This window comes from Bos indicus, chromosome 9 (genome assembly GCF_029378745.1).
Source record: "Bos indicus isolate NIAB-ARS_2022 breed Sahiwal x Tharparkar chromosome 9, NIAB-ARS_B.indTharparkar_mat_pri_1.0, whole genome shotgun sequence".
NCBI classification, from domain to species: Eukaryota; Metazoa; Chordata; class Mammalia; order Artiodactyla; family Bovidae; genus Bos; species Bos indicus.
In genome coordinates this window covers 11,765,117-11,792,693 of record NC_091768.1, presented here as the reverse complement: position 1 = coordinate 11,792,693, position 27,577 = coordinate 11,765,117, and the positions used below count along the sequence as shown (strand labels likewise).

The 27,577-nt window shown below is 38.6% G+C and overlaps 1 protein-coding gene across 40 annotated transcripts in view; it reads right to left on the bottom strand.

Annotated features, from left to right (window-relative positions):
* Positions 1-27,577, bottom strand: part of RIMS1 (regulating synaptic membrane exocytosis 1) — a 606,383-nt gene that overhangs the window by 68,523 nt on the left and 510,283 nt on the right. For 19 of the 40 annotated variants that reach the window (XM_070795691.1, XM_070795699.1, XM_070795697.1 and 16 more), the window contains one exon: positions 4,544-4,779. The exons of 13 other annotated variants lie outside the window; for them this stretch is intronic. In XM_070795691.1, the coding sequence (XP_070651792.1) occupies positions 4,544-4,779 (236 nt within the window). Of the gene's footprint in view, positions 1-4,543; positions 4,780-27,577 lie in introns of those variants that run through there. 8 more of the 40 variants (XM_070795693.1, XM_070795707.1, XM_070795700.1 and 5 more) reach the window with 2 other exon arrangements.

The window sequence follows — 27,577 nt, the reverse complement described above, 5'->3', positions numbered from 1 at the left end:
CAATCTAATTCAGCTGTTTCACACTGAACAAGTTTTGACCTATGTGCCTGATGGTTTGAACCCATTCATCAGCGGTAGCGTTTTTGGAAACATTTCTGTTTATATCAGTCTCCTAGTTAAAAAATACATTTAAAAATTGCTACTTTCATTATGAATATTGTGCTAAAGGTGATTTTAAAATATTAGCATTGCTTATACTTGAAATATTCAACATAAATGATTATACATAATTGAAGAGCACAGTAAATATATTGAGGTGCACAGCAAGTTACACATAAGCACAAAGTAAATGGAACATACTTACATATCACATACATAATTTACTACATACATGTATGTATATATATAGTTTACTATGCTCTTCACTTTTTGGAAATAGATTTTACTTGATTTTGAACAAATAATCAAATAAACTCCTTGAGCAAACCTGTAGCTATAAAAAGAAAACAAATAAAACAACATACTTGAAATCTCCCATTCTAAAAAGAGCCGGTTAAACATTATTTCTGAATGCTTCATGTTTCCCTGATTATCCATCATCTGTGTGGCAGAGGTGCTTGGGGAAGATCCCAGAGACTCACTGTCATAGAAGCCCTTAAAGTCTTTTTTTTTTTTTTTTTTACAAACATAAGAAGACATTTACATTAAACATAATACATTCTCTTCCACAGAATACCCAGTTTCTTTTAATACATAAGTAAGACTGCTTTCTTCTTCAAAATCTTTGATAAATTGACACCATAAGACAATCTGTCTTAGCTAAATGGATAAAGATGTGGTACATATATCCAATAGAATATTACTCAGCCATAAAAAAGGATGAAATATGTCTACTTGCAGCAACATGGCTGTACCTCAAGATTATCATACTAACTGAAGTAAGTCAGAGAACGAAAAATAACATATGATATCATTTACATGTGGACTCTAAAATACAACATAAATGAATTTATTCACAAAACAGAAATGGACTCATAGATATAGAGGAGAGACTTGTGGTTGCCAAGAGGGAGGCAACTTGGGGAGGAATGGATTGTGAGTTCAGGATTAGTAGATGCAAATGATTATATATAGGATGGATAAACACTAAGATCCTATTGCATAGCACAGGGAACTAAATTCAGTATCCTATGATAAACCATCATGGAAAAGAATATGAAAAATAATAGACATATATCTACATATACACATATTATAATACTGGGCTTCCCAGGTAGCTCAGTGGTAAAGAATCTGCCTCAGAGAGGAAATGGCAACCCACTCCAGTATTCTTGCCTATACAATCCCATGGAGAGAGGAGCCTGGTGGGCTACAGTCCATAAGGTTGCAAAGAGACTGACATGACTGACTGACTGAACACACACACATGCATTATAGTTTATATATATAGGTGAATCACTTTGCTGTATATAAGAAATTAACGCAACATTGTAAATCAACTATATTTTAATGAAATATATTTTAAAAATTTGTCTTAAATATACATATATTTAGGAGCCCCCCTGAAAGCCTCACCTGTCTGCAATTATTGGGTTCAATTCACACTAAAGACATCTAAATCAATTATAATAATGTTTCTTAAAATTGGACAAGTATCACATAGCTTTCTCTGGAATGATGGACCTGGGGAAAAGCAAGTTAAAGGAAAATTTTAAAAAGTAGAAAACTATTCTAAGGGTTTGTAACTATACATACTATGGCGTTACTGAAAGGAAGTCCTCGAAATTCAGAATTGTGGAGATGTTCCACTTATTTAAAGTAGGCCATCCAAGGGGCTTTCTTATAAGAAGTTAAAATTAAGGAATAATTCTTTGGAGGACAAATATGGAAAAATAAATTTGATGATCGTATACAGTCTTGATAGCTCATTTGGTAAAGAATCTGCCTGCAATGCAGGAGACCCCGGTTTGATTCCTGGGATGGGAAGATCCTCTGGAGAAGGGACAGGCTACCCACTCCAGTACTCTTGGGCTTCCCTTGTGGCTCAGCTGATAAAGAATCTGCCTAGAATGCAGGAGACCTGGGTTCGATCCCTGGGCTGTGAAGATCCCCTGGAGAATGGAAAGGGTACCCACTCCAGTATTCTGGCCTGGAGAATCCCCTGGACTGTATCATCTGCTGCTGCTGCTGCTGCTAAGTCGCTTCAGTTGTGTCTGACTCTGTGCGACCCCAAAGACGGCAACCCACCAGGCTCCCCCGTCCCTGGGATTCTCCAGGCAAGAACACTGCAGTGGGTTGCCATTTCCTTCTCCAGTGCGTGAAAGTGAAAAATGAAAGTGAAGTCACTCAGTCGTATCCAACTCCTAGCGACGCCATGGACTGCAGCCCACCAGGCTCCTCCGTCCATGGGATTTTCCAGGCAAGAGTACTGGAGTGGAGTGCCATTGCCTTCTCCACTGTATCGTCTATGGGGTTGCAAAGAACTGGACACGACTGAACAACTCTCACTTTCACACAGTAGCTGAAGCAACAAAAAATAAGATTTCTTAGAATGAGAATTCTGAATTTTGGTGACTCTTCACAGGAGAGAATATAACCACTGAAAAAGGGGGGAGAAAACACTTGTAAAAGAAGCAATAGGGAGACAAACCAGGCCATCCACTGAAACAAAGAGAAAGTTAACTGAGGTTTGTCACTGTTGGTCAATTACTTTGGGAAGATCAAGAAGAATGAGAAAACTTGTCATCAAATGTAAGATACAATTATGATGCAGTAGAAGAAACATCAATTCCTACACCTGGAAAGTTCAGAGGTGGACTTTCAGTCAAACCCACCCGCTACACAGGCAAACTGAGCCCGAGGGCAAGTCACATTTCATTCCTTCGGTCACTTCGGAATAGAACTATTTTTGTTACCTTGGCTTTGTCAGCCTTTTTTGCCCCTATACCTTGAAACCTGATCTCTGAAACCAGGGTATTCAGTGGAAGTTACTAACAATGCAACTTTTGGGAGGGGGATATTCAAAATTCAGCAAAGATTATAATTGGGATAAAATTTAAACTAAAGGGGTTGAGGGTTTCAGTGGCACTCATTTGAATCTATTACCTGCAAAGCAGTACCTCAATATAATTCTTATGTTTAATTATTGCTGTGTTTTATTCTAAGAAAAGGTAACTCCACTCACGCTAACTATGGGGGAAACTGAGAAGAGACCGACTGTGGAAGCCGTGGAAGAAGATAAGCCATCCCCGAACTTGCAGCAAACACTGGTTTCCTAGAAGGACATTAAGGAGAATTTCCATTTCATCCAAGTGATAAAGCGATTTGAAATCTGGCGGTTAAAGTCCATCCACACCCCCCACTGGAAAGGATCATTTATTACATCAATCCTACAAACCACTAAGCACCAGCGTCAAAAATAAAAGAAGCAAAGGCAATGATAAAACACCTCCTACTCCTAAGGAAGTAGGACCCCAAGGAAGACACATGATTTTCCTTCAAAATGAACAGCCCAACCCCCTGGGACGGCAGAGAGGCAGCTCCTAGACCTTGGCTTATGTAGGTCCTTTCTAATCCTGTGATTTTCAGAAAGACAAACCTCTGTTCTGATAAACAGCTATGTGCACTAGTTCAATTTCTGAATGGCTCAAAATTTCCAATTTCTAATTTATTCATCATTTTGTCCAGTAGAATGTATAATATAAAACATGTAGTTTCCAGGATGCCAAGTTAACTATAAAAAAGCATTTCATGAAAGTGTTTTAGCATAACTAAATTTTGCAATAAGACTTCCACTCTTAAGGAACAAAAAATGGAACTAAGATTATGGCAGGAGAAACAAGTGCTGATATCAGTTGTATATTTCACTTACCTTCGGTTTTCTGCAGTACTCAGCCTAGTAACAAATTATCTAATACGTAAGAACAAATGTTATATAATTTCAGGCAGTCTTTTTTTTTTATATTTTAGAATACATAAATAACCATCCTCCCTTCTGTGTTTGCTTTCTTCTATATACCTTGTGGACATAAAGCTTTTAAGATTTATGAGAAGTAGAAAATGTTTGAAACTCAAATTTGTATTAAAACATTGTTTGTCGCATGAATACACTGACCCATTTTTTTCTAAAGTAAAAATAACTGCTAGATTTTTTACTTGCATTGAAAATACAGCAATCACAGTCCAATGATTACATCACACACTTTTTCAAGTTGCACAACTGACCTTCTTTTCTATAACAATATGGAGTTAGTCTAAATTAGAAGTAATTGCATTAAGGAACATTTTGAAAAGGAGAATCCTGTTGCTTTTCTTGCATTTCAAACAATTTGGTTCTTTAATACTTCTTTGCATTTCCTTGCATATTTGTAAACACAGCTTAATTTTTTTTCCAAAACATCTGACCACTTTAGGGTTGACAAATGATACCTGTTAGACAGCTGTACAGAAAAGAAGAATAAACTCACACATGGAACAGGTTTCCAGAAACAGAAATAAACATTCTTAGCATCAATACACCGTAAAGCCCATCACAAGACACAGCATGAAGATCAACTCCATCTTTCTAGTAAGAACTTGAGATTTTTGAGTTCATATCACTCACCTGTTTGGCTCAGCTGGGATGTGCTTCTGCTCCTTCGAGACACTATGGCAACCACCTTGGCACTCAGGCTGGACCTCCTCTTCTTCCCACCTGCTCCAACGGTGCCCACAGCTGTGTCCGACTGGCTGCCATCATTATGCTCCAGTGTGTACATCTCTCCGCTCATGCTTGTGCTCTTGGTGATGGCTCTTCCGGAAGTCCCCATCCGTCTGCCTTGCATTTTAGGGGTAAATGAACTATATTTACAAAGTAAAAACATATATGCATCCATAAATTACAGGTCAGCATAACTGAAACTCTAAATCTCATTCATTTTGAAATAATCCAGGCAAAATTCTAGAGTGAAAAGCCCGTTGAGTAGTAGTCCTACAGCTATGAATACTCTTAAGATCACATCACCACTGTCAAATGTTTACTGGATGCAGCTTGAAGCAACAAGCATTTCAACATAGAGTCATCTATCAACTCCTGGAAGAGAGGAAAAGGAAATGCAACAGATGCTAGCGATTGGGGAGTAAATGTAACTGATCAATTTTGTCAATAGTTCCTCTGTTACTTTCAGGGAAAAGCTAAAATATTTCAGTCGATGAGATAAGTTCATATACATTTCGGAGGGAAAAATATTGTTAAAAATGGATACTCTGAATTTGCCATATGACAAGGTTTAAAAAAAATGAAAACAGCATTTGTGCTGGTTTCTCTTTGGGATTCCAACTCATAGGCACATCTTTTATTCTCTGAGGCTTAGTGAACCCAGGAAAGACTGTTAATCTGGCAAACCCCCCAGCCTCTCTCCTTCTCCTTACTTAGCCCCTCCTGGTCTATCTCCTCCACACGTTTCCTCTCATTTTCATTCTTGGACTCTTCAAACCCACAGGTTCTGAGTCCAGATGTTCTTGTTTTCATTCCTTTCTGCAAAACTTACTTGTCTGTGTCCTGAGCTTGCCTCAGTGTATCTGACAAGATCACTGGACTTCTTTCCCAAATGAATAAATTTCTGCTCAGGTACCATAGAAGGTTAATGGACAAACCTCTCTACCTGCCCAAGCAAAGGTGTGTCCGTGAGCTAGAGTCGAAGGCAGGGCAGAGAGGGCCAGGGGAGTAGGATCCTTTCTATCTTAACTGTGCTACTTATGCATTTACATTATTGACATAGACTATCCAGTTTTTGGTCCAAAAAGTCCTGTTTGATATCTTTGAAATGGCCCTCTTATTTTATGTGTCCTCAAAATATCTGCAAAAACTGGCTCCCATGACCTTTACCACCATCTGGACTTTCTATTTCTTGTCTGGAAATACTAAACATATCATTGAATATAGCTTAAGTGATGACACTTCTTATACAAGCCAGAGTAGACCCTAATATGATGAGAAACAATAAAACAGAAAGCCTTGGTGATCACATAACATGTTTGTGGTTACACACACAATGAGTGTTTCAGCAGAAAGGAAAACTGGTATAGGGGCTCAGAAGGCAGGGAAAACAGAGGACTGTCTGGACCTTAGGATCACTTCAGAGACCGTGAACAGAAACTGAGACCTGATTTGACCAGAATAACTTGGAATGTTAAACCCTAGCTGCGTTTCTTGAATCTGTGCATGTCAACATTCACCGACAGTATTCAGGTATTCACATTGTTTCCCTTTACTCTAATCACCTTTTCATCAAGCCAAATGCTTTTTAAAGCGATTTGCAAATCTGGTAATTTCACTATGCATTTTATGCAGTCTCTTTTTCCAAACATTAAAAAGGCAGTTTTACATATAATAAATTTAACACTGATTTCTGAGAGGTTTATATACCCAACTCTAGTGGACTTCCTTTTCAGATAAATATTACAGCCAATTTATTTCGTGTCCTCACCAATTTATTTGAATGTATTTCCTAACTCTGTGATCCTGCTCAAGTCCTCTCTTAGTGTCTGGTTTCTCTACTATTTTATTCACACGATTCTGCTTGAAGGATATACAGAAATGACAGGATTTGGCCAATTTCACCACTATAATACCCATCTTCAAGCAAACACCTGAGACTGAGAAATCCATAGTTTTCATCTCTCATCAGTCTCCTCAGCACACTCCCCACAGTGGTTACTGAAATCGTCTTTTCTAGTGATTTTATTTTTACCTTTAAAGTACAAATAAACCAACACACACCTTTTTTCTCCACATGATTCATGAAAACAGAATTATATCACAACTCTCAATCTGCATTTTAAAAATCACTGCACAAAAGTACTATTGTTAAATTTTAGATGCTGTTATTTAGGTTATAGAGAAGTTTGAAAGAACAGGAAGGTGTTTTCTATAATAGTTCTATTATAAAAATGTATCCAATGACGAAGAGTCACAAATTTTTCATGGATATTTATTTACAGCAATGAAATGTTCTACGATGTCAACAAATAAAAATTCTGAAAAAAATCAGATAAATCTGTACAGTAAACAATTGCCATTTTTTGGTGGGGGGTGATTTAAGAAGTTATGTTAAAAGTAAGTCTATGAATAAGTAAGACACATTTTTTTCCCTCAAAAAATAAAATATTTTGTTTAGAAGCTCAAAAATCATTATTACGTGATCTGAATAGTTTCCTGAAGAATCTACAGCATCATATGTTCAAATGGAACATGTTAGGGCATTTTCAATTCTGTCAGCTAACTGAAGGGAGAAGTTTGGAGTTGGGTCTAATCAGCCAGATCAATTAAACTAAAGGAAAGGTCAGAGTCTTAGCACAGATTTACCTCTGTTTGCCTGTTTCTCCTTTATTCTGCTTCCATTATCCAAAAACTGATTCCTGTCCTTTAGATGTGCCTGAGTCCTTCAAGGTGCCCTGGAAGGGCTTTTGCCTTATAAAGCTTTTTTGGGGTCTCTGTCAAGCACTGACTGCTACCTCCCACCCCTGTATTTTATATTTTGTACCGGTCACATTATGACTTGGATACCTAATATCAGCACACACTAAACATTTGCAGCATTCCTCCCATTGCTGAGTAAAGTGAAGTTCAGTCCTTTGCTCAGCTGTGTCTAACTCCTTGCAGTTCCATGAACTGTAGCCTGCCCAGCTCCTCTGTCAATAGAATTTTCCAGGCAAGAACACTGGAGAGGGTTGCCATTTCTTCCTGCAGGGGATCTTCCCAACCAAGGGATCAAAGCCAGCCCATGTCTCCTGTGTCTCCTGTATTGGTAGGTGGATTCTTTACCCATCTGGGAAGCCCCTAAATTGAAGCTGAATAAGTGAGTTCTCACTATACAAACAGGCTGACACAACCCATATTTAAAGATCAAACAAAAAACCCTCCTTCCTCCTTTGGAAGACTCTCCCCTAGCTCCTGACCTTGTGCTGAAACCTCTGGGTTGTACATCCACTCTCTCTCTATTCTCTCCTAAACTAAGCAAAACCAGGCTCTGTCACCAGCACTTCATCCATTCTGCCTTTTCCTTTCATCAAAGTCGAAAAATGACTCCACATGACAAAATCCTACTATTTTTCAGTCCTCATCTCTTTGACATCTTCATACATCATGTATTAGACAAAGCATTTGATTTTGTTGATCCTGGGACACTCTGGTCTCATAGGTTTTCCCACCTTGTGCCTCCTGGCAAGACTTTCATTCTCTTTCATCACTAAAACCGGAGTTCTCGACACCTGCTCCCCACACCTCTATAACTTCAGGAGACTGACCCTCTAGGTGTCTCAGCTGGTTCCAGGTTTTACTTTCTTCTATGTTCTGCCAATTTTCATGGCTTTTCTCCACCTCATTGCAGGCCTTGACTCTGAATTTATGTACCTTTCTTGTGAACTGCTTGGGTTTATCTGATAAGGCTCTCAAAAATGTGTTCAACCCAATGAAAAAACTGCCTTTTCTAATCTTGCACATTACATTAAGGGTATGCCACTTACCCAGCTGCTCAGAGTAATACCTGCCTTCTACCTGTTAAGAAAGGAAAAATCTAAACTTGGAAATGAGATTAGGAAAAAAAAAATCTGGTTTACCTCTTAATGCCATGTTTAAGGATTATCTACTAAGCACCTCAAGGGCCTACAAGCATCTGACTCTCTGAGGGAATGGAATATTTATTGACTTATTATTTACTCTTATAATAATTATGGTGCAAAAATTTTACAACTCTGTAAAAGATGCTATGAAGACGGGTCACAAACAGTAGGACATGACTAGGTGACTGAACAACAAAAAAGATGTTAACTTGAAAAGAACTTATAAGGAGCAAATGATCACTACCTGGTAGTGAGGATAACTCCAAAGGATAGGGTTTTATTGACCTAGAGAACATGATCCAGTTGGGATCAAACTGGACAATGTTCCAGCATTTTCACTTTTTTTTCCCTAATGACTATATATTTGTGTCTATATGCACATCATCTGAGTAACCAGTTTGTTTCTCTGTTGGTTTGCTCACTAATGAGTTAAAATTTTGACATTTCCTATATACTTTTCTGACAACTGTTTTAAATTTGGGGATTATGTTTTAAGAGTGTCAGAGATCCTGTAAAAATGCCCAGACGGACATTTGCTGGACCTCTGGGGAGGGCGCCCCATGAATGCTCTGAGCCCAGTGATGCCTTTTTCAGGCTCCTGAATTTAATATCAAGAGACAAGAGAACGTTGCTTTCAATCTCTGTTTTGTGTTCTTAACTCTGGCCTTGTTTTGTTTGCTGCTGGTTCTGCTTCCTGCTGAATCTGGCTCTTCTTTTGCTTTGTCTGTGGCAGTGGCAGCAACAATAGAGGGTCTGTCTACAGATGAAATCGGGTCGATAGAAAATCTCAGAGGTGTATTGAGAGCTTGGTGGCAGATGACAGAAAATCTGGTTTTTCTGTCTGTTAGTAAGCTACAAAAGTTCATATCATTCAAGAAAATGTCTTGTCCATAATAAAGAACAGCCCTTCATGTTCTGGGATTAGGTTTCTGTGTCCATTTCCATCTATGTCAAGTGGTAAAACTGGAACTACTAGTTTTCTCTGCATGTTTTAAAAAAAGTCATTTCAATTGGTGAAAATAGTCTCTCACTTTCTGTACCCTAGGAATACTGGTCTGGGCAGACAGATATCAACTGAACAGAGCTCCTGCTCTGATTGATCTATGTAGACATAGTTCTCATGCAGTTAGCTAAAGAATTCCCAGGGGGAAAAAAGAAACTGAACTTCTAATACTGTGAATATGCTTCTCTTTCAAGAAAAAGCCATTTTTAAGAAATGGATGACTCAAAAGAATTTTAATATAAGAATCTGAATCCACAATCAAAGTGAATTATTTGAAATATCAAACAAGTTTGATAAATTTGGCTTAAAAGAAGCTTTATGAAAACCATGATGAGAGGCCACTTTGCAAGCACAGGACAGCTACAGTAAAAAGGGGATGCTAACAGGCGCTGACGAGAATCTGAAGAAACTGGACGCCTCATACACAGCTGGTGGCAGTGTAAAATGATGCAGTCACTTTGGAAATAGTTTGGCAGTTTAGTTAAACTAAAACTTAGAGTTTTAAACTAAAACAAAACTTAGAGTTAAATTAAACTTTGAGTTGCCATACTACTTAGTAATTTCATTCCTATCACATCTGTGAAAGTGAAGTCCCTCAGTTGTGTCCGACCCTTTGAGACCCCATGGACTGTAGCCCACCAGGCTCCTCCGTCCATGGGATTCTCCAGGCAAGAATACTAGAGTGGGATGCGGGATGCCATTTCCTTCCAGGGATCGAACCTGGGTCTCTATCCTTGAAGGCAGATGGTTTAACCTCTGAGCCACCAGGGAAGCCCATGAGAGATACATTCATGAGCTGAATTGAAAACATATCCAAACACTGACATAGGAACATTCAGATCAGCATTATTCATAACACTTTAAAAAAGGAAACAACCCAAATGCCTATCAAATGATGAATGGAAACGTGTTTTATCCATACCATGGAATATTATTACTCATAAAAATGAATGGTACATGTTACAAAGTTGGAAACATTATACTATATGAAAGAAGTCAGCTACAGAAGGTCACATACTATATGGGTGCATGTGTGTTAAGTCGCTTCAGTCATGTCTGATTCTGTGTGTCCTCGTGGACTGTAGCCTGCCAGGCTCCTTTGTCCATGGGATTCTCCAGGCGAGAATACTGGAGTGGGTTGCCATGTCCTCCTCCAGGGGATCTTCCCAGCCCAGGGATCGAACCGGCATCTCTTACATCTCCTGCATTGGCAGGCAGGTTCTTTACTACTAGCGCCACCTGGGAAGCTCATATACTGTATAATTTCATCTAAATTAAATGCCAAATCAAGAGACAAATGTAGATAAGTGATGACCAGGGGCTAGAAGAACAGGGGGAGGGGTATATGCCAAGGGTTATGGGTTTCTTTGGGAGATGAAAAAAATGTTCTCAAGTTACATGGTGGTGATGGTTGCATAGCTAATTGTGAATATACTAAAAACTACTGAACTGTGTTATATGTACCATAATCCCAAACTCCTAATTTATTCTTCCCCCTTTCCCCTTCAGTGGCCTTAAGTTTGTTTTCTATGTCTGCTAGTTTGTTTTTGTTTTATAAATAAGCTCATCTGTACTTTTACATTTCATATATAAACTGATAAATTTATATATGTCTTTCTCTGACTTCACTTAGTATGATAATCTGTAGTTCCATCCATGTTATTCCAAATGGCATTGCTTTCATTCTCATTTATGGCTGAGTAAGATGGTGACTGCAGTCATGAAATTAAAAGACACTTACTCCTTGGAAGGAAAGTTATGACCAACCTAGATAGCATATTCAAAAGCAGAGACATTACTTTGCTAACAAAGGTCCGTCTAGTCAAGGCTATGGTTTTTCCTGTGGTCATGTATGGATGTGAGAGTTGGACTGTGAAGAAGGCTGAGCATCGAAGAATTGATGCTTTTGAACTGTGGTGTTGGAGAAGACTCTTGAGAGTCCCTTGGACTGCAAGGAGATCCAACCAGTCCATCCTAAAGGAGATCAGCCCTGGGATTTCTTTGGAAGGAATGATGCTAAAGCTGAAACTCCAGTACTTTGGCCACCTCATGCGAGTTGGTGATGGACAGGGAGGCCTGGCGTGCTGCAATTCATGGGGTTGCAAAGAGTCGGACACGACTGAGTGACTGAACTGAACTGAATATTGTGTTTTATACACACACACACACACACACCCCCCATATTTTCTTTATCCATTCCTCTGTCAATAGATAGTTAGCTTGTTTCCTGTCTTGGTTATTGTAAATAGTGCTGCTATGAACACTGTAGAGGTGCATGTATCTTTTTGAATTAGAGTTTTTTTCTTCTCTAGATATATGTCCATGGTGGGACTGCTGGGTTATATGGCAGTTCTATTTTTAGGTTTTAGGGAACTTGCATGCTCTTCTCCATACCATTGTACCAATTAAATTCCCACCAACAGTGTGGGAGAATTCCCCTTTTTTCCACATCCTTTTCAACATTTATTATTTATAGATTTTTGGCTGATGGCCATTCTGACTGGTGTGAGGGGACACCTCTTTGTAATTTTAATTTGCATTTCTCTGATAATTAATGACATTGAGCATCTTTTCATGTGTCTTTTGGCATCTATATGTCTCTTTGGGAGAAATATCTATTTAGGTCTTCTGCCCATTTTTGATTGAGTTGTTTGTAGGATGTTTATTATATGTGCTGCTACTTGCTAGGCTGCAAAATTGCTTGTATATGACAGACAAATTGTCATGCTCAATTATCTACCTCCAGATTTTCTCTATCAAATAGAAGCTGAGGTTAAAAGTTGATCAATGGGAAGGAAATCTAAAACAGAGGGGATGTATGTATACATATAACTGATTCAGTCTGCTGTACAGCAGAAACTAATACAATATTTTGAAGTTAACTATACTCCATTAAATTTCTTTAAAAGTTGCAATTAGTACAGATGGTTCTTTTTAAACTATAAAAAGTGACAAAAATATACCACATATTCAAGACAGTAGATGTGTTTTTATTTATTATATAAAGTAAGGAAATCCTTCTTTACAGTAAAATACTGGAATATAAATAGGGATGGTAAACAACAGAAGGTGGGTGAATATATTAAATTGTAGGAGGTTCGAGGAAAATAAACTATTTACTCTTGTCTGTTGTAAACAGTAAGTCTAAAGTGAAAACAAAAGCAGAACTTTAACTAATTGGCTCTATTTAATGGAAATCTTCATAATATATAACAAAGATGTATGAACCATTTACTGACAAATATTACATTAATGCAAGATTAGAATTGGGTTTTCTGTTAAAATGAAGAATCAATATGCACTTAATCAAATCAATAGGACTTCCCTGGTGGCTTAGCAGTAAAGAAACTGCCTGTAATGCAAGAGATGTGTGTTTGATCCCTGGGTCAGGAAGATCCCCTGGAGAAGGAAATGGTAACCCACTCCTGTGTTCTTGGCTGAGAAATCCCATGGACAGAGGAGTCTGGCAGTTCATGGGGTCACAAAAGAGTTAGACACAACTCAGTGACCAAACAAATCAAATCAATTATGCTCAATATTAAGACACATCAAATTTTATGTATTTTAAGAAAGAAAAATGCCATCAACTGTAAAATATATATATGGAATTCATATATTGCATAGTACCTACCAGTGTGCATTGTATTAATAGAGCCAATGAAATTACGGTAACAGGCAATGTAGAAACTCATTTTAATCAAGCGTTGTTTTAAAGGTTGATAAAATGAAGCTGGAACCCTGTGAGCTCACTTTCCCTAAAGTAGACAAAAAGACTTTGCATTACCTATAGACATCCCAGAGACCAACCACACAGGAACCAAACCTGCACCTTTCATTGTCATACTCTGTCTCCTTATTCTAATATAAGATGACTGGCATGTAATTTGGGAACAGAATGAAAAAAAAAATGGGCCTGATACAGCTTCTAATTTTCAGAAAGTAAGGCAACTTTTAGGAAAAGTTTATGAGACACTACGTAAAGATGATTTCCACTCTTAATAATAAATTTAGCCTAAAAATCATAATCAATTTCTGTATCTTGGACACACCAAAAGAAGGTAGACGACTACCATGACTCCACCCTAAGGCCAAAAAAGGATAAGTAATTTAAAGCATATGAAAAGATGGCTATAATACACACAAATTCACCGCTGCTGCTGCTAAGTCGCTTCAGTCGTGTCCGACTCTGTGCAACCCCATAGACGGCAGGCAGCCCACCAGGCCCCTCCGTCCATGGGATTTTCCAGGACAAATTCACTATATGTTTTCAAATAAATCAGAAATCTCCTCAAATTATTTGAGTCCTACACTTGTTTGGATCAATATACAAGTTGTTAATGATAAATGGTCAACACAAAAGGAATTTGCTGATCAAGAAACCCCCAGGCATCTCACTCATAATTTCTAGGAGTTAAAAATCTGGGACTGATAACAGGATGGTGTCAAATTCCATCTAAGCTTATCCACTGGACCTATTTTGACAGCAGCATCACTTTAGAACCAAGGGATGTGCTCAAGTTAGATCGCTATTTACATTCGATCCCTCAAATAGCCAGACCTTTTGAAGTAGTTGTGTCTGTGTAATTCTTATTGAATTTCACTCACACACAACTGGATTTATCTATGAGCCTATAAACACTCTTCATATTGAGGACTTAGATATTATTGATCGATCCCTATTCATTTAGTTTATTTCTAATTAGCTTACCTACTTGGAATTATTCTTAGGTATTTCATGTTTCTAATTATACTGTATTGATGTATTTTATAAATTTCATGTCCTAATGTTTGTTGCTGGCACATAAAAGCACAACCGATTTGTTACTGTTGTTGTTACTGTTATTATTGCCAACTCTCCCCCATATGTTGTTCCTGTTACTTTTATTCTTACTACCCCTCCCGTGTATTCCCTATTTCTTCTTCCAGTTTGCTCCCAACCAGAGACTTTTTCCTTCCACATGAAGAGTAGGTTGGCTGGTGATGAATTCTTAGAAATTTCATCCATTCATCCTTGCACTATCTGAAGGATATTTTCACTGAGTAACATGTACCATGGAGAAGGCAATGGCAACCCACTCCAGTGTTCTTGCCTGGAGAATCCCAGGGACGGGGGAGCCTGGTGGGCTGCCGCCTATGGGGTTGCACAGAGTCGGACACGACTGAAGCGACTTAGCAGCAGCAGCTGCAACATGTACCAAGCATAAACAGTAGGTCTGATGTTTTTCTTTTTTTCTCTACCATTCTTCTTTTCATTCCATGGGTTTGGGGTTTTGATAACATCTGCTGAATTTCCAGCCAAAGTCTCACTGTTTCTTTCCTGAACATAATCTCTTTCTCCCCTCCCTAGGATTATTTTAAGAAAAATCGTTTTCCTTGTTAGTTGGTTGGTCCTTTTCTTCATTAATTTAAGTTAGATGCCAGACTTTGTGGGTGAAAACCTACAGAGGCTTTGGATGATATTATTTTCCTCCAACAGGAGTGAAATTGTTTTTGATTGGCAGAGAGAATAAGTCCTGCTCCTGTTCAGAGCTGTGCTTAAAGAAAGGTCTGCTGTTACTTGAGAGTGTGATGCTATTTCCAGAGTTTGGCCCTCCTGGAATTTGTCCAGGACACCAAAGTGTTTCCCATGCACTTGAAGTGGGCATGGGGTCTCCCAGCACCTGGCAGCTGCTGGAGAGTTTGCTCAGAAGTTCATCCTCCAGCTGCTGCTGTTTGGTTAATTTCTTGGTTAATTTCTGTGCATGCACAGCTCAGCAGTCAATAAATTAGGGAAATCTGTTACAAACTGTGGGACTGCCTCTTCCCAACTCAGTTTCCAACTTCTCTGTCAGTTCCTGTACTGTGACATCTGTATCCTCACCCCAGGAAGATGCCGCTCTTTGCTTGGTTGCACTTATCTCACACGCTAGTAAAGTGATGCTCAAAATTCTCCAAGCCAGGCTTCAGCAATACATGAACCATGAACTTCCAGATGTTCAAGCTGGTTTTACAAAAGGCAGAGGAACCAGAGATCAAATTGCCAACATCTGATGGATCATCGAAAAAGCAAGAGAGTTCCAGAAAAAAATATCTATTTCTGCTTTATTGACTATGCCAAAGCCTTTGACTGTGTGGATCACAATAAACTGTGGAAAATTCTGAAAGAGATGGGAATACCAGACCACCTGACCTATCTCTTTCGACACCTGTATGCAGGTCAGGAAGCAACATTTAGAACTGGACATGGAACAAAAGACTGGTTCCAAATAGGAAAAGGAGTACGTCAAGGCTGTATATTGTCACCCTCCTTCTTTAACTGATATGCAGAGTACGTCATGAGAAACGCTGGGCTGGAGGAAGCACAAGCTGGAATCAAGATTGCTGGGAGAAATATCAATAACCTCAGATATGCAGATGACATGACCTTTATGGAAAAAAGTGAAGAAGAACTAAATAGCCTCTTGATGAAAGTGAAAGAGGAGAGTGAAAAAGTTAGCTTAAAGTTCAATATTCAGAAAACTAAGATCATGGCATCTGGTCCCAACACTTCATGGTAAATAGATGGGGAAACAGTGGCTGACTTTATTTTTTGGGGTTCCAAAATCACTGCAGATGGTGACTGCAGAAATTAAATTAAAAGATGCTTACTCCTTGGAAGGAAAGTTATGACAAACCTAGACAGCATATTAAAAAGCAGAGACATTACTTTGTCAACAAAGTATACTTTCCACAGACCTGGTCACTAACTCTCAGTCCTGCTGTTTCTAACATGCCATTAAACCCACCTATTAAATGTACTGTTAGGGTTTTTTTTTGGGGGGGCATTTTTTAGTTTAAAATTATCACTCAATTTGTAAAAAAGGTCTGTCTAGCCACGTTTTTCCAGTAGTCATGTATGGATGTGAGAGTTGGACTACAAAGAAAGCAGAGCACTGAAGAATTGATGCTTTTGAACTGTGGTGTTGGAGAAGACTCTTGAGAGTCCCTTGGACTGCAAGGAGATCCAACCAGTCCATCATAAAGGAGATCAGTCCTGAGTGTTCATTGGAAGGACTGATGTTGAAGCTGAAACTAATACTTTGGCCACCTGATGCAAAGAGCTGACCCATTTGAAAAGACTCTGACGCTGGGAAATATTGAGGGCAGGAGGAGAAGGGGACGCCAGAGGATGAGATGGTTGGATGGCATCACCAACTCAATGGACGTGAGTTTGGTGATGGACAGGGAGGCCTGGCGTGCTGCGGTTCATGGGGTCACAAAGAGTCGGATACAACTGAGCGACTGAACTGATCTGAACTGAATATCTGTGTCACTGGATTGCAAAGTCCCTCCAGAGGAAAAGGGGTCCATGTGGCATTACTTTATGTCCTTTTCTTCTTTCAAGGGTTGCAGCCCCTTCAATTTCTTTGTCTGAAATATTGCTTATAAGTGCTGTCAAATAGTTTTTTATCTGTTCATCTGTTTTGGTTTAGTTTTTATAGCTTTGTAGGAGAGATGATCCATCTGATACCAGCTACTTCGTCACACCTGCAACTGGACAGGCTGTGTCAACTCACTCCTTACTTTTGAATAAGTTTAGAGTCATCAGGACCACAGGTGGTGTCAAAATCTCCACTTGGTGAGTAATGAAGAGGTATGTGTTATAGGGCTGTAGCAATTCATTTCTTTGCAAACTACACTGGGTAGTGTTTTCCAACTTGCTTCTATTCACAGTTCCCTGACAGGCTGTAGGTGACACACAGCCTGGCAGACCAGCAAGGCTTCTCCTCTGAGCAGATGTCAGCTGCTCCTCTGAGGTATGAATCACTGCTTCAGGATGTCCCAGGTCTGGAAGTTCTCTAGTTCCCACAGATCTGAGGTGCACATTTTAACTGGGCTTTTTAAGGCTATGCCATTTAGAGAACTCTACATTATTCAGGAGCTGAATAAGTCAGCATCTACTCTTGGTATTTCTCCTCCTTTTAGTACAGATTTCACTGGATTTGAAAGGTGTTTTCTATAGTTTATAATTTAAGGATGCTGTTGTCTCCTAGTTTCATAGTAGACAAAAGTTTAATCTTCTTCTTACAAAATTTGGGTAGCTTTCAGTTGGCAATTAGAGATGAATAAAAATATCTATTGTCTTCAATCTGCAGTCTGTGATCATGAGTTCTATTTAGGAAGTAAAATCTATTGTATTACTCGATGACTGGCTTGAACACAAATTCTTTATGAGAGTGATTAAGTCTCCCAAAGGTAATCACTGGTTCCTGGAGGCGGGAGGAATGAAAAGATCTCAGGTAACACACCGGTTGGGTCCTCCAAGAAGCCACAGTGTATCAAGACAAACACAGAGTACCTGTGAGGTTAAAATGTCATGTGGGGAGGTCTTTAGGGAAAGAACATCCAGAAATATAGTGGGGGCTGATAATGCTACAAATAAAGTGTTAGAAAGAGGACTGGGAGGAGTTAAAACTAGGGCAGCTTCCAACTTTTTGATTTGGAAACTAGGTGGTTAATGGGGTAGAAAGAATATACTTATTCTGTTCAAATACTAAATCAATCAATCATTTGTTTATTATTATTCTAAGAAACATTTAAGGACCTTAGTGATTATAAATAATGAACTAACTATATACACATGTATTTCCAGTCTATCATGAATTCAACCAAATATACATGTGTGTGTACACACACACACTGTTCAACAAAAGCTGGTGTGTCTACAATATTCAGTAAATACTGAAACATTAGAAAATAAAAGGGAACCTTCCTACATTGTTGGTGGGAATGCAGCCACTATGGAGAACAGTATGGCTGTTGTTCAAAAAATGAAAAGGAGAAGTACCATATGATGTACCAATCCCACTCCAGAGGAAACCATAATTCAAAGCAATACAGGCACTTCAGTGTTCCTTGCAGCACTATTTGCAGTAGCCAAGACATGGAAGCAACCCCGGTGTCCATCCACAGATGAATGGATAAAGAAAATGTGGTACATATATGCAATGGAATATTACTCAATCATAAAAAATGAAATTTTGCCAATGTTAGCAATATGGCTGCAAGTAGAAATGATCATTTTAAGTGAAGTAAGTCAGAAAAAGACAAATATTATATGATATCATTTATGTGGAATCCAAAAAGTGATATAAATGAACTTATTGACAAAATAGAAGTAGACTCACAGATAAAGAAAAACTTACTGTTACCAAAATGGAAAGCGGGTAGGGAAGGGATAAAATATGAGTTTGGATTAACAAACACACACTAAAATATTTATATATATATATATAAATTAGATAAACAACAAGGATCAACTATATAGCAAACTATATATATTCAATATCTCATAATAACCTATAATGGAAATGAATAGGAAAAAAATATACATACATGTATATGTGTATGTGTATATACACATATATACATATACATACATACATATATATATACATACATATACATACATATACACATATATATGTGTGAGTGCATGCATGCTAAGTGGCTTCAGTCGTGTCCAGCTCTTTGCAACTCTAATGGACTGTAGCCCTCCAGGCTCCTCTGTCCATGGGATTCTCCAGGTAAGAACACTGGAGTGGGTTGCCATGCCCTCTTCTAGGAGATCTTCCTGACCCAGGGATCAAACCCATGTCTCTGAGGTCTCCTGCTTTGGCAGGTGGGTTCTTCACCACTAGTGCCACACGGAAACCATTCCCCTCATATACATACATGTGTACACACACACACACACACACACACACATAAATGTAACTGAATCACATTGCTGTATACCTGAAACATAGCAAATCAAACTAAAGTAAAAAAAAAATATAAAAAAGTAAATACTTTCTCATATCATGTATGAACCATAAAATAGTATAAATGAGTCACAAAATGATAAAGTCAGAAAGCTGAAGATGGACACACAAGTGATTTCATAATGTAACTGCTGTTTTAGTTTACAAAGGAACAAAGATCATCAATTATTTTGGATGATGCAAATAACTTAGAAAACATTTCCACTAATTATAGGAAGCTAGGGCATAAGGTCTTTTGAGAATCCTTCAAGGTCTAGGGTTTTGAGTCATTAAACTGGGTATGTACTATGCATTCAGTCAGTGAGTGCTGATTATACCAATTTCATTATTGTGTCTGTGCTTTACGATGTCCTGGTTGAAATCAAGGTAATCATATTTAAAAATGAGTAAATAAATGTAGCTCTAAGTGATTATTTTCTTTAAAAAATGATAAAGTAAAAAAAAGCCTTTACAATTTTTACCATATTGTTTTAAATTTAAGTTACCAAGTGTAGTATGAAATCTGTTAAGTATGTATGCTAAAGCAATGGATTTGAAAGTAAAATATATTATTTATATAGTATGTATCATACTGTGTAAAGCTATTGTACTAAAAAGCAATCCCAAGCACTTCTTTTACTTCATACACCAGGTGTATGATTCATAAATAAAATATGCAGTGGGAAAAAAGACCATCTAAGCTCAACATAGACCTAGCAGTCTGCAAGTTTCCTTTTTCTTTGAAATAGATTTTTTTCCTAATGTATCATGCCAAGGACTTGCAACATACTAGACAAACCATTGGCCAAATTATGATACTATCTGAATTAAAAATACTTAATAGCTAAAGAATTAGAACTGAATCTCATATTTTAATTTTTTCCTTCAAATGATAGCACTAGAAATTATTGTGCCACATTTGTTTTAAAATATGCTTTTTTAAAGGCACTGATATTTCCTCTTTATATTTAATGATATATTTCATAAGTCTTGAATTAATAAAACAAATCCTAGTAAAACTGCTCTCTCGGAAGGGTAAAGCTCAGAGCCCTGCTATCTGAGTCTCCTCTTCTTATCCTTTAATATTCCTGTTTCAAACCTGTATGTGGCAATTTGCAGACAGTTACTGTTCATTAGAGTACCACAGTCCAGGGGCATGACTCTGAAAATTTCCACACTAATGAAATTGGACTTCTCCAAGCCAACATACACTCATTCAGCTCATCATAAAGCCCAGTCAAGTGGAAAAGTTAAATATTAATAATCAAAATCTGGATAATAAAAAAAAAAAAGAAAGGTGTTGTGTCATACCTTATGTAGTCATCTGACCTGTGACAGATGTAAGGATAACTTTTAAAAGACAAAGTAACTCACTTAATTCTTGACATTTGTGTGCAGTAGCTGAGTTATAAACATGCAGCATAACTACCCTTCATTCTATTCTCTCACAGTCCTGTGAGGCAGGAGTGGCAGGTTGAGTCTCATTTCTCAGATGAATATATGCATCCTAATATTACATATATACTATGAGTCGGTTTTGCTTTGCACCATATAATTGGCATCAAGTAGATGGCATTCCACTCCTGTACTCTTGCCGGGAAAACCACATGGACGGAGGAGCCCGGTGGGCTGCAGTCCATGGGGTCGCTAAGAGTCGGACACGACTGAGCGATTTCACTTTCACTTTTCACTTTCATGCATTGGAAAAGGAAATGGAACCCACTCCAGTACTCTTGCCTGGAGAATCCCAGGGACGGGGGAGCCTGGTGGGCTGCCGTCTATGGGGTCGCACAGATTCGGACACAACTGAAGCAACTTAGCAGCAGCAGTAGCAGCAGCATGGTACCTCCATGTAATAGAGACTCAATAAATGACTGGTAAGGGATGAATGAATGAATGAATGGATGGCTAAACAGAAAAGTAAATTCAGCTCTACAGAAGTAGTGTACATGTTGAAGTTTTCAATACTGGTTAGTGATAGTATCAAAGCAGATATAGACAGATAGACTGATAGATATAGATAGATGCTAGAGAGATAATGATAGACAGACAGATGCTGCTGCTGCTGCTGCTAAGTCGCTTCAGTCGTGTCTGACTCTGTGCGACCCCATAGACAGCAGCCCATCATGCTCCACCCTCCCCGGGATTCTCCAGGCAAGAACACTGGAGCGGGTTGCCATTTCCTTCTCCAGTGCATGAAAGTGAAAAGTGAAAGTGAAGTCGCTCAGTCGTGACTGACTCTTAGTGACCCCATGGACGGCAGCCTACCAGGCTCCTTCGTCCATGGGATTTTCCAGGCAAGAGTACTGGAGTGGGGTGCCATTGCCTTCTCCATAGACAGATGATAGGTAGATAAATAGACAGATAGACCTATAGATAGGTAGATATAGACAGATGCTAGAGAGACAGATGCTAGAGAGACAGATAACAGGTAGATAGATAATAGAGTAGACAGATAGTAGATAGTGTCTGCATGTACTTTCAGTTCTTTGTTTACTCTGCATATACTATCTATTTAGTACGTTGTGTGTGCTAAATTGCATCAGTCATGTGTGACTCTTTGCAACCTTATGGACTGTAGCCTGCCAGGCTCCTCTGTCCATGGAATTCTCCAGGCAAGAATACTGGAGTGGGTTGCCATGCCCTCCTCCAGGGGCTCTTCCTGACCAGGGATCAAAGCTGAGTCTCTTAAGTCTCTGCCATTGGCAGGCAGGTTCCTTACCATTAGTGCCACCTGGGAAGCCCATTAGTACTTTACTTCCTACTAAATAATCATCTACTTCCCCTTTTTCACACCCTTCTGAATCCCTCAACTTCCTCACACGGGCTCTTGCTATGTTTCCAAGTGTCCTTTTTCATACCTGAGATGCAAACCTGACCACTTTCTGGAACTAGGAACTTATATTAGATAAAACCATACATAAGTAACTGATACAAGTAACTATAAACTAACATTGTAAGTGTGATAATACAACTAAATACTTTTTACTATTTAATATTATTAAATAATATCATTTAATATATGGCAAATAATGCTAAAAATTAGATATTTAGCATTCATTTTATATCACTAAAGTAAATGTAAATATTAAGAATTTTTTATAGTTTATCTTTTCTATGTTTTAATAAAGTAAAATCAAGAATTTATGCACAGACACAGAAATATTTGGTGCAGATTCAGTTAAAAGTTGAATAAGGAGATGATATTTGACAGTGTTTTGAAAGTAACAGAATCTTTCTGCAATGATTTGATCCGTAATGGCTGAAAACACTGTCAAATATCATCTCCTTATTCAACTTTTAACTGAATCTGCTCTAAATATTTCTGTGTCTGTGCATAAATTCTTTTTTTTTTTTAATGTAATTTAATTTTATTTTATTTTTAAACTTTACATAATTGTATTAGTTGGGGAACACATGTATACCTGTGGCGGATTCATTTTGATATTTGGCAAAACTAATACAATTATGTAAAGTTTAAAAATAAAATAAAATAAAATAAAAAAGATTTTATGCACAGACACAGAAATATTTGGAGCAGATTCAGTTAAAAGTTGAATAAGGAGATGATATTTGACAGTGTTTTGAAAGTAATAGAATCTTTCTGCAATGATTTGATCCGTAATGGCTGATCTCCGTTCCCTTCAGAATCCCGGCTTCCTAATGACCTGGTAGGATTTATGCGCACATTTCCATTCACTCTGACTAGAGCCTGACGCTAGAGGGTTCATGAACCCAGTCCCACTCTAAAGCGAGCAACAACCAAGATGCAGAAGGTCAGCGGCAGCTACACAATGTGGAGAACTCTGCCCACAAAGGTGATCTTCCTTAAGTTCAGTAAAACACACTCTCAGAAAATTCTTCAATCTGGGGAAGGCCTACTCCTCACACTCATTTTCAGTCGTCAAACTTAACACCCCTTTATATATGTCTACTCTGACTATAGAGGTACAAGATCTAGATGACCTGCAGTCCCCATCAGCTTTCTGTCCCCATTTCCTGCAAGTTTTCTCCAGACCTTAACTTTGGACTTCAGACCGAGGATCTTGGTGGCTGTCTCCAGGTTTCTACCCAGAGTCACAAAGGATATCCCTGACAAAGGGCTGGGAAGCCACAGTTGGCTCTGCTCTGGACAGAATGCAGTTTGGGTGAAGACTCGGTGCTCTCTCATGCGAGTCAGGGGCTTGGGGAAGAGGCTTACTTCAGTATTTTCTAGAACCTACAGAGACAACTGTAGGCTTCCCTGGTGGCTCAGATAGTAAAGAATCTGCCTGCAATGCAGAAGACCCAGATTCGATCCCTGGGTTGGGAAGATCCTGTGGAGAAGAAAACGGCAACCCACTCCAGTATTCTTGCCTGGAAAATCCCTTGGACAGAGGAGCCTAGTGGGCTACAGTCCATGGGGTTGCAAAGAGTCAGACGCAACTGAGGACTAACACTTTCTACAGAGACAAGTGGACACCTGTACAAACTCACACACTTCCACCTGGGGTTTCTTAGCCTCACTCACTGCAGTGTAGGGACCTCAGAGGGAAAGAGGGATTATTGTACAGAAACCTCAAGATGCAAAGCTCCAGAGTTTGTCAGATTTCTGGTCTGTCCCTATGGCTGCAGGGTGGGGAACTTTCTAAATTCACTCTGGGCTTCACAGGTCTTATCACTGAAGTCATGTTAGCATTGAATTTACTTTCTTTCCTATTTATGTCTTTAAAAACTTCAATAGTTTTTAAAAGTAGGTGTGCAGAGTAAAAAAGAAAAATAACAACAGCAAGCCTATAAGCTTTAAGATAATAAGGACCTAGATTTTTTGTTTGTTTTTTTAAGGAAAGACCTACATTCCAATGACAGTATCATTATTTGCTATTCATGGCCTTGCACAAGTTCTTAAAATCTCATATATCACACTTTCTCATTTCTAAAATAAAGAGAAACGTCTACTTTGTAGGATGACAGCAAATCACCTTTGCCTAAAATTATGCTTGATTGTAAATAAATAGTAGCTCCCAGTATTATCATTACAAGCCTCAGTAATATACTGTCCATGGAATTCTAGTTACTGTGAGGCAGTGATTGTTCTTCTCAGGTGTAGTGAAATGATTTTATATCAATCTGTGGGATGTTAATATCATGGCAAATAGATGGGGAAACAGTGGAAACAGTGACAGACTTTATTTTGTTGGGCTCCAAAATCACTGTAGATGGTGATTGCAGCCATGAAATTAAAAGATGCTTGCTCCTGGGAAGAAAAGCTATGACCAACCTAAACAGCATATTAAAAAGCAGAGACATTACTTTGCCAACAAAGGCCCGTCTAGTCAAAGCTATGGCTTCTCCAGTGGTCATGTATAGATGTGAGAGTTGGACTATAAAGAAAGCTGAGCGCTGAAGAATTGATGCTTTTGAACTGTGGTGTTGGAGAAGACTCTTGAGAGTCTCTTGGACTGCAAGGAGGTCCAACCAGTCCAATCAGTCCTGAATATTCATTGGAAGGACTGATGCTGCAGCTGAAACTCCAATACTTTGGCCACCTGATGCGAAGAACTGACTCATTTGAAAAGACCCTGATGCTGGGAAAGATTGAGGGCAGGAGGAGAAGGGGATGCCAGAGGATGAGATGGCTGGATGGCATCAATGACTCACTGGACATGACTTTGAGTAAACTCCAGAGTTGGTGATGGACAGGGAGGCCTAGTGTGCTGCGGTCCATGGGGTCGCCAAGAGTTGGACACAACTGATTGACTGAACTGAACTGAACTGATGGGATGTTAGAGGTTGAGGATTTTGTTGTCGATTTGCTTTGCTTGCTGGCTTCTCAGCATCCTGCGCTGGTCCTGCTCCCCGGGTGAATACAGGGGCCCCAGGTGTCCAGCAGGCCCAGCTTCACATGCTGGGCTGTCCTGTCACCTCAGCCACAGCTGACCAAAGACCGGCATCTGAGTCCAAAGCAACCTCTAACGGCCTCTTTATTCCAGGATGACCAACAGCTCCCTCAATGTATGGCTCACTCAGGCGCCATCCCTTAACTTCTGACATCCTCAGAGTCTCTTCCTCCATCTGGACCGTAATCTGCCTTTTACCACAGCTCACGTCTCTCTCCCTGGTTTCCATGTCTCCTCAGCACTTTCTCCTCTGGACCTCCCTCTTTCCCTCTGTTCTTCCCTCTCCCTCTCTCCTTCCCCCCTCCTTCTCCCCTCTGTCTCTCTCCCACCCTCCCTTTCCTTATCTCCTGGTCCTCAGCTCCCTCCTGGTCCTCAGCTCCCTCCTCCCATCCCAGCATTTTGTCTTCCTAGGCCTTAGATCTCACTGCCAGTTCAAGATTCAATTCTCTTTTCCCTGCCCTGGCATTTGCCCTTTGCCTTGGGACAAGGTCCTTAGGGCCACAGTGCTTTTTGCTACAATTATTTATTTGTTCCTTTTGTTTTAAACAATATTCTTTTGAGTAAACCTTTAAAAAATTTAAGGAAATAGTAGCACATTTAAATAGGAGCTTCTATTTCTAGCAAAGTAGTAGATGATACATTCTGAAAAAATCCTTTCCTTCCCCAATACCCAGAACTGATGGGAAAATTACAACAAATATGTTTTAAAATACAAACCCAAGTTCCTAAGAAAGGAAGAGAAATTCTGTGGCCCAAAGACCAAGAGGGCCTGAAAACAGGTTGTTAAATAAGTATGAATGTCTTGAGAGGTTTTGCAGATGAGAAATTTTGATACTTGAGTCCAGGGTCAGGGGAGACTTAGAAGTGAAACCTCTGCACGAGTCAAGACAATTGAAGAAAAAGGAAAAATGTGGGTTTTGTCTAAGCCCTCTGGGACCTTCACTGGTGCCATAGATTTGCTTAAATAAATAATAAAATGTAATATAATGTATATATTTCAGGAAGACAGAGAATGCTCCCCCAAGGGAAGCTCTACAATGCACCAAAAAATGGTTAACAGAGAAACTAGAAAAAACATGCATCATTCTAAAGCATTTAAAAAAACCACATCCAATAGTGCAAGAAAGAAAACAACATATAATTAAAACACTAGACATAAAATATGTAAATGGTGGAGGGATGGTAACGGAGCTCAAGTGTACTACAGTCATTTTTTTTCCCTCTGGGCCAGCAAAAATAATTATTAACTTTTAGATTTATTGCTTAATGAAATATATATATATCCTTGAAGCACAAAATTAGGCACTAAAATCAAAGAAATAATATAATTTCCATAACAATGGAGAATGAAATAAAAACAATTCAATTCATAACCAATCAGGAAAGAGAAAAAATAATAACAGCTGAAAATATTAAATAAGATAGTAGAAAGAATTCCAAATACATAAGAAATCAAAATAAATGTAAAAGAATTAGGTAGCCAATTAAATAATACAGATTGGCAAGCAAGAAGGAAAAAAAAAAATCTAAATCCAGCTCTGTGCTGGTTATAAGAGATATAACTCATATATAACTTATAACCTTTAACAGATAGGTTAAAAGTAAGAGGCTGTGAAAAGTTAGACTGAACACTGGTTTTAAAACTTTTCATGTAAGACAAAATCAACTTAAAGCAAAAAAAAATTATTAGAGATAAATAGATTTACTACATAAAGACAAAAGGTTAAATCATCTGGCTCTCAATTCTAGCTCTACTGCTTATTGCCAAGCGAAGTCAATATGTTGCTTCACATTTTATTTATAAAAAGAGACTATTAGCAGTTACACTACTGGGCTGTTACAGCACTCATGATATTGCATGTACACCATCTACTGGAATATCTTATAATCATAAAACACACTTTACATGTCACCACATTTTTAACACATTAAAAATTATGTATGTATTACACAGTCATGGAAAAATTACAAACGTGACATGTGAAATAACTGAAGTTTGGGAAGCATTGGTTTGGAGTGAAAGGATTCATATCCACTTTAAATTATAGGATAATTTCCATGGAAATATGAAGACTGTCCCAAAGAACAGATATTTAATGTTGACAACCAGACTTCATACATGGAGACCATAAAAACTATTAGCTGTTTGTTTATGTAATACTGCCAGGTTTAAAATCAGCAATCAGTTCTCCAACATGCAGATATAAACATGCAAACACAGTAAGATAAATAGAAACTTCAGAATCTGTTAGAAAATTCCCATTAGAAATACCCCTTTATGTTTTGGCATAAAAATACAGTAACAAATTGAGTTCCTCTCAGAACAGCATTGGAGGAGGAAATGGCAACCCACTCCAGTGTTCTTGCCTGGAGAATCCCAGAGACAGCGGGGC